Genomic DNA, 18,291 nt, shown 5'->3' on the forward strand with positions numbered 1-18,291 from the left:
TTCTTCAGAATCAATCACTCAAAAAGTTTGTGTGGAGCAGTCTTTTGCCAGCATTACAAACAGTGAAGCAGTCCTTTTCTGTTTGTGTATAAAAACATGGAGATCCCTTCTGAGTGGAGTCCAACTGGCGTTGCAAAGCCATCGCTAAAAAGAAGTGAAAAGTGACTCAATAGAGAATATATAAGCCAAGAATTAATTAGCAGCATTATATATAATAAAAATACACATACCTGCAGCAACTTGGAAACTCTTTGGAGTTGAGCCTCTTCTGGAAATACGTCTAAGTAGCCCTAATATCACATAGATATATGGTGATGGTGTCCTGTTTTATTTCTGTTCTCATCTCTTACTTCCCCAGTGCTCCCGTCTTGATGTCACTAGTGAACACCTGAAATTAATTCTGTAGTCCTTTGCAGATATTGAACATAGGATCTCTGAAGGCAGCTGTCCAAGTGAACATGCTTGGAAAAGCATCACTTGGAGGATTATTATGGGAAATACATGGGAGTGAAGTATCTGGTCCAGTTTGTGTGGTGTACTTTATCCATATGATCTTACTGGGGATAATCTTAGGATGCATTTAAGAGGAATTCTTCCTCTGTGTGTGCCCCCCTCACCTCCACTCTGTCCTTTTTCTTGCCGGTATTTTAAGCCTACTGTAGTTAACAGGTCTGGAAAGAGATCCCTTGTAGCAACACTGGAAAATCACAGGCAATCCTTTCTTCTTTCAGGATGCCATCCTGACACTGGCTGTTGACTTTTTGTACACATTGAAGACTTGATACAGAGACCATTGGGACATAGGGACTAGCCTTACAAAAATATCTTTAAAACTTTTCAGTTTTCGAAGTTTGCATGGTGTCTGTCTCACATATGAAAGGTTGAAGAGATTTAGAAGTATGCAGAAGACAATTCCGGTTGTTTAACATTTTTGCTTTTAGAAGACAAAGTTATTTTGTGTGTGTATATATAATCTGAACACCTAATAGAATTACAGTAATTACAGACCTATAATGATAGTCTGAGTTTCTAGCAATAACTTCAGTGGTTTCGTAAAAATAAAACCTGTTGTCGTCAGTGTTTGTCATTCATCAAAATTTGTCACTGTCCTTTGCTAAAGCCATGGAAACTTAGTATTTCCATTAAACAGCATATTTCTTCCACTTACATACCAATTTAATAAGTTTAATTCTTTGAGATCGCTATAATTAAATTCCTCTTAGGAATAATATCACTTGCTATAATTACTGTTTTGATATGTGTGGAATGATCACAATAAAGATTTTTCTTAACTAATTTTGACAGGTTATCAGAAGAGGCATATGGTTTACAGTTAAGAAAGGAAATCCTTTCAGTATGTTTACATACTGCTTCTTAAAGACTTCTGTCACTGCTAATACTTCCCCATAAGCAATAGCACAAATTACATTTTAAGTACAGTAAGAAAAAGAAATATTTTTGTGAGGTTTGGGATTTTTCTTTTGTCAATGTTCTCCACTGCTAGTGTACTACTGGGTTTTCTTTATACAATTTTGCACAAATATGTTTCACAGACAACTTTTTCTTCATTTTTGCTTTGTGAATATGCATGGAGTGAGGAAGTAAATTTGTGCTTAGGGAAAAGTTCAGATACCTTAGAACTTAGAAATACCTCAGCTGTTTGGGCTTTCTTAACAGTATCTCATTTTATCAGCAACGCTAGCATATACTAAAGTCTTGCTGTAGAATTCAGATTAAAAAAAACCCAAACATCTCCTTAAAACATCACTTTCTTCTATAAAGAGGTTTTTTTTTTCTTTGAACAGTGATGGGAAAGTAAAATATTTGGAATAAAATACTATGCACAATGGTTGTATTATTTTAAAAGTTCCATCAGCTTCACAGAATGTACTATACTTAATGAGGTAACTGAAATTTCCTAGGAGACGTAGGAGATAACATGGTGAATTTGTTGTGCCATGAAAGAGCTGGCTGCAAAAGCCTCTCTGTGATCACTTTTTTTTTTTGTACAGATGCCTCGGTGCTAGTATTTTTGGTCAGAATGGTTTGATACAGGAAAGAGTGTATGGTGCTCTTTTGACTAACTGATAGATTTTTATCAGGCAGCTGGGATTTGTATGCAAGTAAGGCTTGCAAAGAAATTTTATTTGGATTCAGTGTATCTTTAGTCTATGCAGTCTCTCTCTTGCTCCTTCCCTCCAGACTCTAATATACAGGTCCCTTTTGGGGTAGGGAGAAAAAGGGAAGAGTGCTTGACTTGTGGGAATGGGCAGAGCATTATACAGCAATTAATACTTTTGTTAATACTATGTATGTTATGGAAAGATTCTGTTCTAATCTTACAGTGGTAGAAGGATAGGTATCTGAAGGCAAATCTACATTTTCCAGAAAAACGTCTGCTGTCCTTGACCAAGTGTGAAACAAGAATGGTGGTTGCCTAACCACTGAGAAGAGGATGACCCTGTGACTTGCGTCTCATTTGTCGCTTTTGTTTCCTTCCACCAAAACAAGTTTGAATTCCTTTTAATCCCCAGCCCCATTCTGTATGGAGCAAGAGAGTTCATTAGGCCACTGATGTAGCTTGCATGTTGACATTCTGTTATGATTTCACTGTATGTTGAGATGCTTATATCTTCACTGAATTTCGGTTACTAATGGGGCTGTATATTTTCCAACATTGTTAAAATCCACATAATGTTTAAGGTGAAGCCTTAATATGTTGCAGAGAGCAGCTCAGTACATGGCCTTCAATGTTGGAAATGTCCTGTAAATTGAGTGCTAAAATAAATGAAGTATCTGGAAAGAATTACTTTAAGTAGACAAAACTATAATTGAATTTCTGAAAAGTGGAAAGCATACCTTCTTTGTTTATCAACAAGGTAAGAAAGAAATAGAAACAGAAAATGAAGCTACATTTGTGAATGGAATAATGGTTATTATTTTCATCCGTAGGTGAAACAGTGATTTTTTTGACATGGCAGGATCAGTATGACGAGTTTCTTTCAGATTTAACCAGTCGTCAATGGTTCTGTTAACCCTTAAAGCTGTAAAAGAGTATTTTTAGGTTATATGATATTCATCCAACACTTTTTGCCAGTCTTCTACTATCACAAAAGTACACTTTGAAGGATAAGGTCAAGAACTGTTTTGTATGTGTTTGTATGTTTTGTGTGTGTGTGTTTACATGGTAATTCTGAAATCCTTTCAACCTCTGGTTTTGAGATTTTTGTACATTTTATAAAGCTACTGCTCAACTGTAATTTACTCTTTTGGTGTGGAAGCATTTCACTGCATGCTAACTGTTGATGAAATTAATCTCACTTGCACAGAACAGGCAGTAAATTGAGTAAAGCTGCAAAGTTCAGAACTATTCAAGAAAGGCATCAAGAGTACTGACGGGTCAGATGCACTCTTTTCCTGTAAGGTTTGCCCTTTTGCTATGGCACTCAAAGTTGCAGTCCCAGTTTATATTTTTGCCCCCTTTAGGTGATAGGAAGTGGATTCTGTTTTTCATAAAGAGCAAGTATTGGACAACCACAGGTGACAGTAGTAACTCACAGGTCAATACAAATGGACCCATGGCTCTGCTCCTGAGTGCAGTCTCTGTCTCCTAGGCTGTGCTCTCAGACCTGCCGGACCTGCTGGCACGAAGGGAAGCTGTGGCTTTGTAGAGCAAGAGGCTTTGTGTTTCACCTACTGCCTCAAGCTGCACCACTTCCCTGGTTATAGCAGGAGAGCTTTTTTCATGGGCAGTAAGGTTTTGGGGGTCTGCCTAATGAGAGTATATATCAATGCGTGATTCAACTTCTAATAAAATCACCTTTATTTTTTTCAAGGACATTGGTGAAACTCAAATCAGTTTTGCCTGCAGTGTGTGCAGATTACTGTCTATACTAAAAATGTAATAACCTCTACAACTTCACAGAGCTAGAGGAGCATTTTAAATCTTGTATATAATTCTTCTTTTCTTTAAGATATCAGTGAAATAAGTTAGTACAGCCTTTCAGCTTAAATATTCAAGCACAGGAAATCAAGAAAATTAGAAAATGCAGAAATTAAAGATTGACTTGATCAAACAGCATTCCCTAACTAGAAAAAAATTAGTAGTGTAAACAGTAAAAATGGTATACTTGTGATACAGTTAGCAATACTACGGAAGCCTTAACTTTTGAAATCTGTAATACAATTTAACATTTTTTTCAGCCATTAGCAATTTTTTTGCATTGTTGCTGTTAGTCGTTGCTTTCTTGCTGAAGCCAAATGTGTATATACAGCATCTAGTACAAAGGGTCTAAGCTGTTTGGGTTCTTTGCATAAATAATTGTTAACAGGCTTGTGAAGTGATGCATGGATTTGGCAAGAAGAGAGTCCAACAGGGAGAAAATAAGGAGAAGCACAAATCTGTAAAGCTAAGGATTAGAGCTGACAGAACAAATTTCCATTGAATAATTATTTTACCTTATCATGGAAACATTTGTGAAAGCCTGAGTTTGATGGTCCAAGTAGTTTTTCTTTCTCTCTCTCTCTCTCTCTCTCTCTCTCTCTCTCTCTCTCTTTTATTTTTAGAAGCTGCAATTTCTACAGGGAGATCAATACCTTAGCAGTTTTGAAGATAAAGTAAACAGTAATCAGGACTGAAGAAGTTGGTCAGATATACCAGATTTTCAAATACTGTTGTTTGCACTGGGTCTACAGTCACAGAACAGTTCTCTGCTGTTACAGACAGCTGTTAACTTTTGTTTTTTATTCAGATATTCTCTTCTAGCAACAGAAGAGAGAAACAGAAGGCAGAAAATTAAAACATGATTTAAGTAAAATAATATCCCAAAATTTAGACTACTTTTTCACTAGCTTTTATAATTACTTAAGCCTTAGGATTGTTTTTAGGTTTGCTCTTTGGGGATCCCTTGGGTTACATGTAAACTTGCATTTCTCATACTTTATGTTCTGCCTTCATCTCCTCACTTGAAAACAGCTAAAACAGCAGAAGGTTACTTCTAAAAATCCTTTGCTCTTTAAAGCTTGAAATTAGCAATTGATTTCAAAATGAGATTTATAATTTATAGCATAGGAGTAGTGAATTTTAAGTTTAAAATGGCAGTAACCTTAAGAAAAATATCCGATGTGATAGTTTTCCAAGTTTCCTGTGTGATTCTTTTTTTTTTTTTTAATTACCTAATAGTTTTAGAATACCATGCTTTCTGTTTCTTATTTAATCCAAGTTTTACATTGCCTGTGAACCTCTCAAAGGTAGAGAAAGCTAGCAAAACCAGTACAAAAATGACAAAAATGTCTATATTTCTTCCCATTGGCATGGTGCCTTTCTTCCAATTCTTTGGCAGTGTTAGAGATTTGAAGAACTCTAGCTTTTTATAAAAGACTTTTCTTAAAAAAAAAAAAAAAAAAACACTTTTTTTTTTTTGTGGCACTCTCTTGCAGGATAACGTTTTGTCATCTGCCTTTCCAAAGCAAATGGCTGTATGTGGGCACCGAAAGAGGAAACATTCACATTGTCAATGTGGAATCATTCACTCTCTCAGGCTATGTCATCATGTGGAATAAAGCCATTGAACTGTGAGTTTAATCAATTATTGTCTATTGAGGGGAGGGAACAGCAATGTCCCAGATGTTATGAATATCAACTGCAGAAATGTCTTTGTTACATGGCCTCCCTATTAGATTTATTAAACAGACAATATAATCAAAGTATATTAATAGTCATGTAAGTACACTTTATACTCATAAATGTGAAGTGTTAATGTTAACTTATGTATCTGTTTCTGCCTAAAGCAGTTTTATCATGGTGCCTGCAATAGAGACAAAAATCATTAACTGTGATGATAATATATATATATTTATATAAATTTTCTAATTCTTTATGTTAAAATATGGCATGTGGTATTTAAGGAAGTATGTCACTTCTATAGTTGGGGATTAAAGTCTAGATGGGGGGGATTAGTTTAAGGATAGCATCATTTTTTTTGTTGTCAATCTTTATTTGACTAAAGGCTGTGACGCCCAGAACTCTATATAACATCAGCATGTTTTCTAGAATACTTAGCTTCAGTAATCCTTATCAGATAAATTCCAGAGTATAAAGATATGTGTTGTGACAGAACTAATATATGCTGAGTATGAAATAAACTGGTTGTAAATGTACATTTAAATGAGCCTATTCTGAGAACAAAGTATTTTTTTACAGCTGCTGTCATTTCACCTCCTTTTTTAATAATAGAATTGTCTATGAAAATGTAGTGGTTTGTGGGTAAAGACATATACTTACATGTGCTGCTGTTCATATGTGGTTAAAGAGGTATTAAAACTAATGTTTTGTTCCCAGAATGTTATATTTATCTTTGAAACATACATGAAATTCATCATTTCCAAAGACTTTTAAAACAAATGTAGGTCCTCTTCAATAGTCCACTTCCTTCAATAGCAAGAAGACAACATAATACCCCTAACTCTGTACTGTTTTAATAATGTCCATACTTGGGCAGTACCTGAGTAAAATTAGAAACTGTTCAAATATTGAAAACTGTTGCATCTTGGATGTCTAGAAGTGAGCTGTCCTCTTCATTACACACAAAATGGAGTTCTGATTTAACACATTAAAAATAAACATTGCTTGGCCTCTTGGATTTTGTTAGCTATTCTGATTTGACAAACTGTATTTAGAGTTGTGGGGTTTTTTGTTGTTTTGAGTTTTTTTCCCCCCTCACAACTGCTTCAAAGTACCACAAGTCTTGAAAGATAAAAGGCTCGCTAATAGCTGAAGGAGTCAAAGGTGACTTCTTGCAAGACTTACTTCCAGCATAAAAATAAAATTTTATTGAACTGTACCAACTTTGTATTAACACTCATTTAAATGTAGATAAAGTTAATGATAACTTTTTTTGCATTTAAAATAAGCGGTTAATAAGTCTTTCCTTTTTGTCAAAAGAAACAGAATTCAAGTGCTTACAAAATAAGCAGAAAGCATTTACTAACTTGAAGATACAGGAGTGACTTCACACTGAAATGTCATTAACTCTTAAAACAGCTTACATGGAGTTTCTAACTGCAGATTTTGTATGTCCGATGTGTGAGCAAAGGATTACATCCCTTTTCTTTGTTTGGAAATGCCAAATTCTCATAGTTTTATTTTGCTTCTGTGCAGTCTTCTGCAGATCAGAAAGTAGTCCTTCCATTTACTCCACAAATTTAGAAACAAAATATACCAGTCCTCCAAATATTTGCTTTTGCAAGGTAGATTGACTACAGCTCTGGGTTGTGTATATTAAATGTTTTTTAAGATGTATGACTGTGAAAATATGGTAAGTTTACAGTGTGTGTGTAATCAAGATTTCAGCAGCCTGCACAAAATTTGAGATAAAGAGGGACCAGAAGCTTGGAGGTTGGTATCATGAAAAGCAACTCTGTAATAAATTTCCTCTCTTATATTAATAGTATGTCCATAGAATAGACTTTGCTATTGAATGGTAGAATTTCATTTATAGATAACTACTGAATCACACACCAGAAAACCTATTGATTCATGTATAATCTTTTGTAAAATATTAACAGCTTGCTTTCTATGTCTTCCCTTAATAAGTGTCCCCACTTTTTGTCTTGAAGAGGACAGGCTATATGCATAAAAACTTAGCAAAGGTAATTATAGCTCCTAGGGAAAATATACTGAATATGGACAGTGCTGTTCAGGGAAGGTCATGATAATTTATCAGAAAAAGGCATAGTATTTGCAGAATAACTTAAAGGGTTGTGTTCCATCCAAACTACCTCCCTTCCTTTTCTGTCTCCTTTAAAGGATATTATATGCCAGGCTTCAATTAAGACTCATTAGCGATGTCTAAAATTCTGGAGAATGCTTCCTAGAATTTGGAAGAGGAAAGTTCACCTTACTTTTCTTGTCAGCTTTTTTACACACGCACAGACAAGTGCACACACACATATTTTAACATACTGATTTGGGGATTCACTGTAGAAGAGTGTTTCTTTGCTTGTGTTGGTCACCTGCTTTACTGACTGACTAGTAACTTATTTAAATCATTTTTTATATTTCTACTCTAATATTTCTTATTTGTTCAGTCTTACTGGTCTGAAAATGTATTGTATAAATGCATGTCTATCATTTTCTTTGTTGAGATAAAGTTAAAGCAACAAGTGGCATTAGCATGTTGACTGAAAGTGGTGGGGAAACGGCCTAACACTGAAGTAGTAGTTACATTAATTCTTCTTTTTTAATTTTCCTCATCTGAAAATTAATGATTTAGCATATCATATCCTCTTGTCCACAAATGTGCATGTGGGAGAGGAAAGGACAGAATATAGCTTTCTAGTTACTACGCAATTAAAACCAGCAAGGATGAAAATAGTATAGGGGCTTTGTCCCACCTGTGATTTAGCAGCTGTTGTATTTGGAGTTAGTAATAGCATTCATAAATTATCTTGTATGTATACAGAACTGTAACAAGCTAGAAGCTGTATTGCAGCTGTTTGAAGGAAATGGTATTTTTTTAAAACAAGTATTGTATGAAACTTAATTACAAAAATAGTATTTTGTTTTTCATGAAACTTTAAATGCATTTTGTTTAGATTAATCAGTGTATTAAGTAGTCTCTAATTTCATTTTTCCAAAAAGTTGACTGCTTCATTGTTTGTCTGTATTTCTTGATATTTCACTGAAAGTACAGAAACTTAATTTTAGTGCTACTTGAAATCATCTAATGAGGTATGATTTTTTTATAATACAATTTTGGGCAGAGAAAATCTTCTCTTTTAATTAAGTGGAAATGTTTCCTGTTTAGGTCATCAAAATCTCACCCAGGACCTATTGTCCATATTAGTGACAATCCAATGGATGAAGGAAAGGTAGGATGTGTTTAAAGACTATTAAATACATGGTTTTTCAAGTAAGACCTTTTATTTTTAAAATTGTTTGTTAATTCCTCTGCTTCTTAAGGAGAGATTGACTAAATGAGGATGATGTTGGAAGCATGAAGGAAGAATGGATCAAAATTTTGGTATCGAAAAACATGAAGCAAAGTACAGACATGACTGTAGGGACACATTGTAGTCAGATAAGCTAGGTTAGGATGAATGCATCTTGCCATCAGCAACATTTGAAAACGGGTGAAAGTGCTTAATTGCAAAAATCCTTGAAAACAGAAGCAAGGAATCTAAAATATTGTGGTAAACATTAAGATGTTATTGACCAAAAACAAACATAACCTAAGTACAGAAATAGTTGCATGGAAAGTAAATAAACTTTATAATGCTCTTGGACTGTTACTGTTTCACAACTCTTAAATGCTTTGTGGTCACTGAAGTATATTTATGTAGAATACTGTGTACTTTTTCTTTTGTTTAGCTAATTCAAGGCAGCAATTTTGAACGGATTCAAGGTCTAACTGACATAGCATTACTTAGCAGGCAGCATCTAGCAGTTATAATAAATCACTTGAAATCTAACTGGCCTGCAGTACCAATGGATACTTCAGAAAATCCTCTTGACTCAAACATGTTATAAAGAACTATGTATTAGACTTGTCTTTTCCTTCTTGTGAGACAACATCAACAACATGATCTTTTGTCTTGACAAAACGTTTTTCATAGTACACATTCTCACAAGACACACGTTTTCATGTGCTATGACACAGCAACCACAAAGAAGAACTTGAGCTGTGGAATCAATGGCCATAAGTTCCTACTGTATTACTACTGTAAATCTGTAAGTATTACCTTTTGCTTTGGGAGACCTGTTACAAGGTTCTTGCAAAAGCAATGTAGAATGCATAACTTCAAGTCCTCAATGAAGATTTCATGAATTAAAAGACAAAAGCAAGGAGCTAAATTAAAACAGTAGTATGTCTTCTGTGGGTGAAGCAGCTACTGTAGTACTGAATTGTACATTTTCATAGAGAAGGGACCTTCTGCTAGGCAGGATAATTTGGTTCTTTTTCTCAACTGACTGGACAATGCCTTCTCCCACTTGATTTCTCTCTTTACGCTGGGAGAAGATAGTTGTGTTAGAAAGTAATGGATTCCAGGATACCCTCGGAAGTCTGCACTAAGAAAAGAAACACTTCCATTTGTATTGGACTAGCATCTTATCTGTGTTTTCTAAGAGCCTTATTCCACAGAAGGCTGCATGTTATAGAATCATTTATGCATGGCGAAGTGTGTAGAGTAACACTGTTAACTATGATTCTGCTGTAATTCATTCCCTGCTTCAGTCATGGTTGCAAGACTGAGTCTATGCTTCAGGTATCAGACCTCTTCTACAAGTCTTAGGGTGGTATCATATGACTCATCCACCCTTTTGAAGGATCTTTAGATTCTTCAGTTTGTGTGCTTCTTATAGTTGTTTAGAAAGTCTAACTGATTTCCTGCAACTTTTGTCTGGGTCCTGTGTTCCATACTGAAGAATAACCATGAAGGGTTTTCCTTAATCTAAGTGATAGGAATAAAGTCTAACATGAAAGAGGGGTTTTAAAACAATAGTCTGTATACATCTCTCTTCCAAAACTGTGTAGACCCCTGACAAAAGCATGATCATAATTTAGCCAGATATACCAGAGAGACTTGGATGCCATTCTGAACAGGTTTTCATGACTCCCCTCTAGAGTAATCAGGTATAAGTGATTGAGCAGATTGGCTTAAGTGCCAAATGTTTTTTTTTGTCAGTGTAAAGTCAGTTTTCATATTGTGTGTTTGTCAGTCTTTGGCATTCTCGGAAATACTCCTAGAATGTTTTGAACTCCCAAATGTGAAAAATCTTCGAGGAGGACAGTAATTCTGTTTTCACTGCCCTATATGCAGGACAGATATAATTTTTCTGCTTACTTTTTTTTTTTTTTTTGGACACATTGGCATTTTAAGTAGTGAGTAGAAATGAAAAGTTCAGGGAGTGGTAGTAATGTCTCGGCAGTGGTTTGAACGTTTTAATAGCAAACTAGCTATAAGCTTGTAATGTAGACTCCTGAGGATTCTGTCTAAGAAGGAGAATTTCATGAGTAGATCTTTTGCATTTGGATCAAGCCCATTGAATTAAGTGCGTAACTGTAATGGTTTTCCTTGTAGAGTTAGGTTTGAATCATGTTCCAGAATCGTGGGCTCTAGAATGAATATAGTGAAGCTGTGGTAACTTCTGAAAACACAAATGATCTGTTCTGGTGTATTCCACACACTCTCCTCCCACTCAGTCATTGTCAATTAAAGTTTAAGGCTTCTTGTTTTTATCAATCATGGCATTCCTCGGTGTTGTAGGATTGGACTTCACATTCCTCTCCTTTCTCACAAGAAAAACATTGCTAAAAATAAAAGCTGTACAGTTGCTAGAACCTCCTGTGTACTACATTTTTAAAACTTGCCCAGGCTCTAGACTGCTATGCATTGTGATTTTTTTTCTAATGTTTAAAATCAAAATAGGAAAATAATAAAGTATGTGCCTTAAGATAAGGAAGATATTTTAAAATAATAATATGCCTGACAGTGTAGTGGGGAAAAAATATCTAGTATTCACTTTACTAGTTTACTTTCTATTTCACATTTTTACTAGATATGTTGAATGTTTTAGGGTATTCTAGTGCTGTAGAGCACTGAAATATAGCAAATATTTTATATTTAAGCTTCTAGGAGAACCTCTTTTATTTTTCATATTAGAATTAACTGGAGACCTGGAAAATATTAACATGCTGAAAAGGCTGTCAGGGCAAAACTTCCAGGGACAGCAGTAGACTAAAGTGATGTAGATCTCTATCCCTGACTACACAGGCATGTGTGCAAGGGCAGTGTCTTAACTGGTAGCCTGAAGGTTACTCCCTCAGGCCACCTCTGTTTGCTCTCAGGAAATAGGTTGTTTCAACATCAAGTAAATCCCAGCAGCCAAATGCCCGTTTTTGTATATCCATGCTGAGAGAAAGAGGTGGGACTGCAGGCGCACTACTTAGCGCTAGGAGCCTCTACTACTATGAAAGGTGAAGCTTCATTGCCCTCTTCTACTATGTAACAAGTACCAAGACTGTTACTGCTGCCTTATGTTGAACTTGTTTTCCTATCTAAAGTGGCACTTAAGGAAAACAAAACAACTTAGATCCTCAGCAATATGTTAATTCAGATCTTTGTTCCCTGCAGAAATGGCTTAGAGTTTTGCTTCTAGGGAAAAGATGATGTTGAAAATTATTTAATTTCTCTCTAGCTTTCGCTTTAGCAGACATGTTCGCCTTAGCCTGTTAGACAGGTTTTTTGATTGTGATTAACATCTGGAGAAAGTTCATAGTACATAGTTTCCTTACAGACAATAAGCTGTTACCTAGAACCTCAGGAAGGGACAGCGTGTTCTTCCAGCAAATCTTAGCAGAACAAATGCCAGTGAGCAAAAACACAGGTTAGTGAATAAAAAGTAGTTGTGTGTCACCTCGTGTCATGCCATACTCCCCCACCCCCGTTTTCACCCAGAAAGGAATATCTTTAGGAAAGAATTTAGTGATGGCCGTTATGAGACTCAAAGGGATTTCCAAGGACTCTTCTGAAGATAAATGCAAAATATTTTCCAACATTGTATTAGTTTCAATTGTGTTAGCATTGTATTAGCTGGAAGTTTAGGAGAAGGGCAAAGCAAGTACAAAGTAAATCATCTCTCTAATAGTGAGAAGCTGTGAAAACCTCAACAATTTCTGTCTTCACACAACTTCCAGTTATTTCATCTAATATTATGCTGTATCTCGATGAGGCAAGAACTATAGGTATTGTAAACAATGTTCTTTTGCTTTTCTGGATAAAGACTTAATATTTATGCTTATTATTGCAGCTTCTGATTGGCTTTGAATCTGGAACAGTGGTGTTATGGGATCTGAAATCAAAGAAGGCAGATTACAGATACACACACGATGAGGTAATAAGAGCTTTTTTGTCAGTGTTCCTTTTGCAGTAGCACTTTCTTTTGATAGTTCTTCCTTTTGTGAGTGAACTGTTTCTTTAAATGCTTTCTTTAAATCACTAGTAGTATGCAGTCTTCCCCTATACTGTCTAGCATTTATGCAAATGTGTTTATATTACTTATTATAAGGATATCATTTGCTATTTTAAAGATACAATTTTTAAGATTTTATTTATTTCTTCTCCTGCTCCTGTCACCACTGGATCAATAAATAGTTTTTTTGAAATTGCAAGTATTCGAAGCTTTCTCTAAATGTAAAGGAGCCCTAGGGGTTGAATAATAGAAACTTCAGACTGAGTAAGTGTTTATTAAGTTGAAATTTGTTGCAATAAATGATGGCATGGATTGGATTTCTCTACCAATTTGTATGGGAGGAAATTTTTTTCAGCTCTTTGTCCATTACTGAGTAGTATGACTCTGACACCTATGTTAAGAACTGAAGTCTTCACTTGAAACAAGATGGTGTAGCAATCCATGTAATTTCGGAATCTTTCAGATATTCTGAAATAAGATTAAAGAGAAACCACTAAATTGGCTCACTAGGATGTGTTTCTATAAATAAACCTTTCCTTTGTGCGTTAAAAACAAGGTTTGAGTAAAGCTGAGGGAAGTTTAAATTTAACAATGGTTGAATGGTAGTTATTCCTTAAAACTTGATTTTGAGAAAATAGACTGGTAGAAAGACTGAGTTTAAGAAAAATCATTCAGCATAATGTGCATGTTATGGTATTTAAAGTTATGACACAAAATCAATGTTTTTATAGCTTAACTGATTGTAAAATGTCTACATCGTTGTTCAGTACCAGCTAGGCTTCTTTCCCCTTGTATTACAAAGGGCATGATGTTTTCCCTAGTCTTCTGCTGAAGTTTTCAGAAGACAGGTATTTTTTTGCTCTGGCTCAGTATACATTGTGTGCATTTGCTCTACGAATGGAGAGCTCCTCTGAAGTGAGGGGGAAATCTAGTTAGTATAGTTGAAGATGATTTCCTTACAGAAGATGAATAAAAATGGACAAAGGCAAAAGCAAAACACAGATGATAGTCTTGTTAATGCTCCATTTCTGTCTCCATACATTAAATATTTGTCTCGCACACGTGCTTGCTCTCACTGTTTGTACATTAAAGCTTCCAGAGCTGTTTTTCTTTGTGTTTTCTGAAAATCACCAGAGCTGGTGATATCTTTCTGTTTAGAAATTCCAATCTGAACCTCAGAGTATGTTATGTGAAGAGCACTCTCCTGTGGGTGTTATCCTACCTTCTGGTTTCATCGCATGCATCTAATTCATTTCCTCTCTATCACTTAGTCTTATACACTTCTCCATATCTCCATTGTCTTTTTCTAATGTCTTTCCTCATATTATAGTTTTTTCTGTACCTCTTATAAGCTCTTCTTGCTCTTCTCTGAATTCTTAATATCTAAGATTCTTCTTTTGTATCCTCTTATAGATGAGAAATACAACAATGTATTATATTCAAGACATGGGCACACTGGATTTATATTGTGGAATAATTAGGCTTAGTTTTGTTTTCTTTTTCTTTTTTGATCTTAATACAGGATTAGATTTTTGATGCCGCAAGCATCAAGCAGATAATTCTTTGAAACTACATGCTATAAAACCAGTATCTCATTCCTCAGTGTTAATGGTCAGCTCAAAGCCCCTTATTCTTATGTAGATTGGAATCTTTCCTCCCCTTCTGCATCACTTCACATTTACCTATGCTATTCAATAGAAAATTTGAAGTCTTCCTGCAGTTCTTCATCTCTGTCTTGAATATGCTGTGGTACTGGCACTGGACTTTGTCACCTCAGTATTCTTGTTCTCCTTTTCCAGATTATTTATGAGTAAACTGAGCAGCACAGATCTCTGAGGGACTCTGCCACTTACCTTCATCCATGAACTAACCAATTGCTGCTAGCCTGTCTTTACTTTAGTTTGCTTTATTTACTGATGCCTTAACCAATTATTCATCTGTTCAAGGATCTTTTATCTTTGTTTAGTTTCCTTTAAGAGACCTTGCTGAAAGCCATTGGAAATCTGGGTAAACAGCTTAATTGGTATTTCCATTAGCCACATGCTTCTTACCATTTTCAGAGGTTTGTTGGATATGATTTCCTTTTACATGTTGACTTCTCTTTCTCAATGTTATACTCATCCATATATTGATTAATACTATTTTTTAAATTATGTTACAGTTTCTATAAATTTATCCAGAGTAGAACCTATGTGGTTGTTTTGTTTTGTTTTTAAGGATTTCCTTTGGCCCATTTGTTTAAAAACTGGCATCATATCTGTCATCTACTGGTCTTGTACCAAGCTGGTTTTGAGTGAAAGACTGCAAACAGCAGTTAGTAGTTCAGCTGTTTCATCTTTGATTTCCTATAGGATTCATAGGTGAATGCATCTGGTTGTTCTCTTTGGTTTTGACTGCTAAAGAGGTTATGAAACATCTCAGTTGAAGTTAGGTGCTTTGATAAAGAAATGTGCATTACTGTAAGTTGGAAATGGTTAGGTAGGGGACAAAAAATGAAGGATATATGCGATAAACTGAAAGAGTTTTACTGTTTTTACTGGTGAGAATTAAAGTATAGTAAGGTTGATGAGAATTTTTCCTTCAAGTTTTTCATAAACTTGTCCAAATACCAACTTTTACTTCAGCTGGTAAGCTTTGTCTCTTTAATTCCACGTAATAAAACTAATGAATGAACTGAACTAAGCCCAGTTGAAAATTTAACATTGAGACAAACTATGAAATGACTGACATGCTTCCTTTGAGCCATTTATATAGATCATATCTCAAGGGATTACATACTCTTCATGTCTCCCTAACCATTTTTATTGATACTTGTGGCATTTTAATATTAGAAAACACTTTTTTTCCTGATTGCAATATTTAGTCAAAAAAGAGTATTAACATACCTTCATTCCCAGACTTCATCCAAAGATTGTTCTGGAATCTTACTTAAAGCAGGTCTCAGTCTTGCAGATTTTTTTTTTTTTTTGGGGGGGGGGTGTTAACCCATTAGTTTGGCTCTTATGTAAAAGCTAATAAAAATAGTTTGCCACTTAAAAGCTATCATGCTGTATTTATCATTCAAGTACCCTTTTTTCTCTGCCTTCAGATCATCCTTCAAGAAAAGTCTCTCTTTGGAAAAGAAATTACTATACACAGTAATAATTTGTTGACTCTCATCCATTTAATGTTGTATGACAAGGAGTTTCTTCTTCAATGGGCAAGTTATTTAGATCTAATCTTCTAAGAGGGAAGGCAGAATAGAATAATGACCCTTACAAATTTGGATTTGATACAGTTAGCAGTTTCTGTTCTGGATTCTGGCATGAATGGCATAGAAATAAAATGGTTAATCTTGTCAAACAAAACTGAATAGTACGTGTAGAAGCATTTGGAGGAAAGGTGCCATTGGAGAGAGTGCTGTAATTGTTTCTGGTCTGGTTGCCTGAAGAGATGATCTATCAAATACAGAAATGGTAGAGAATAGCAAGAAGCAGAAAGTTATTGGTGACAAGATTGATTTGTTTAAATACTATATACAATCTCTTGTTTTTTCAGTGTGAGCCAGGGTGAAGTGGCGTTTCTCCTCTATCTTCCTTTCACTTTATTCTTCAACGCCTCTAAGTTTTGTACTTAGCTGCAAAAGTGGAAAAAATCCCTCAATTTATGTCAGTGAAAGGGATATGAAACTCCATAGTGTTATCATTCTAATTATGTTGTGAACAGTGCTGGCTAACTAATGGTCTATATAAATGTACTGCTTCTCCTGCTTTTCAGCAGTTTGGCAGAGTTTCTAATAAGTGAATTTAAATGTTAAGAAATGTAGAAAAAAGTTTACATTATTGCATTTTGCAATTATAAAATAATATTTCAAAATAATAAAACTCAGGTAGTGTTTATGGGCAGTCTCCTTAACAGAAAAGAGAAAAGCCTTCTCCATTGCTTAACACTGAAATAGGGCACTGTAGAAAGGTAAATAACCTGAGTTTCTGAGTATCAGACAGGTAACACCATAACTGATATTAAGAAAAAAATGAGTTACTGGCCACCAGTATTGGAATTTTCATAATAACATAGTAAATCTGTTCATTCTAGTTCAATAACTTATCAATTCAAATAATTTATCCAAAAAGGAAATGTCTATATGTGCATAGTAAGCAAATAATTTTTTTCAGTCACAGACTAGTACAGTTGTGTAGATTTTAAAGTAGAATGGAAAATCAGAAACAGGGGAGATCATGAATGAATTGAACAGGGCACAGAGGAGGTTATAACTAACCAGGGTTATAAGTAAGAGAAGAGTACAACAGGCAAAATTTTAGGCAGAAATAACTTATCTGTGTCCATGTTAAATTTGACTGATGCACCTTAAATTTTGTTAAAATATTTTTGAGGCTGACAGTTTCATTCTCTTACTAAACATGATCATATTTTTCATAGTAGCATGTAATACTGACTTCAGAGTTAAAATACATTGGTCAAAAAGATGCAACACCATCTGATTGTGATATATGTTACAGAAGTAAACAAAGTATTTTTACAAGAATATTATAGCCAAGATGTAATGCCATTCAACTTGTAGAGTTAAGCTTCCTCTTGAATGGCTTTCTGGAAGAAACATGTTTTTCTTGTTGACTGGAGAGCTAAGACCTCTTCTCCCTTTATAATTAAAGAGCCTAAAAATTGGTGGGAATATTCATTCCTTTTTCTGCTCCTTCTGACCTTCCACCCCCAATAATAATTAGCATGACATATTGCAATACTTACTGTAATTGTGACATCTTACCAAGAGCTTTGGTAAGATTAGTTGGCTTAATCTAATGCAAGATTGCATTGCTGCCCAAAGAGGCAATTTTACCCTGACCCCAACAACATCCTTCCATCAGTAGCTGTGGCTACATGGCAACAAAGCAAGTCATAGTACTGGAATTAACTCTTTTCCACTTTTCCCCATACTCCTTCTCTTGGAAAGATCCATTACACGTGAAGACTTAAATTTCGAGAAAAATCATCAGACAACTTAGCAAAATCTTCTGGCAATATAGCAGTTTTCTTTATGCAAGAGAGCACATGTTGGTGTAATAAAGCCTTATCTCGTGCGATTACCTCTGCTCTGCGAAGTGTGGCACAGAGCAGAGACTGCTCGCTGCCATTTCATTTCCTGCTAGCAAACCTCTTAAATTTGAATACCTCTCTGCATAAAATTTCTCTAGCTGTTGTTTCTTGTTGATTTCCTGGTTCAGTGACTTTTCCCAAGGCTTCTTTCATATGCTGGCTGGAGGGGCTGTATTCCATCCACGGATACGTTTCAGGTGCCTCTTCTACAGAGGGTAATGCAC

General features: G+C 35.1%; 1 protein-coding gene across 4 annotated transcripts in view; it reads left to right on the forward strand.

Annotated features, from left to right (window-relative positions):
- STXBP5 (syntaxin binding protein 5) overlaps nucleotides 1-18,291 on the forward strand; it is a 129,193-nt gene that overhangs the window by 39,333 nt on the left and 71,569 nt on the right. For all 4 annotated transcript variants that reach the window (XR_010883737.1, XM_067293542.1, XM_013945418.2 and 1 more), the window contains exons 5-7: nucleotides 5,440-5,574; nucleotides 8,808-8,871; nucleotides 12,812-12,895. Coding sequence is in view for 3 of the 4 variants with exons in the window: in XM_067293542.1 (XP_067149643.1) it covers nucleotides 5,440-5,574; nucleotides 8,808-8,871; nucleotides 12,812-12,895 (283 nt within the window). In the remaining variant the exon portion in view is untranslated. The remainder of the gene's footprint in view (nucleotides 1-5,439; nucleotides 5,575-8,807; nucleotides 8,872-12,811; nucleotides 12,896-18,291) is intronic.

The sequence above is a fragment of the Apteryx mantelli genome, chromosome 3 (genome assembly GCF_036417845.1).
Source record: "Apteryx mantelli isolate bAptMan1 chromosome 3, bAptMan1.hap1, whole genome shotgun sequence".
NCBI lineage: Eukaryota > Metazoa > Chordata > Aves > Apterygiformes > Apterygidae > Apteryx > Apteryx mantelli.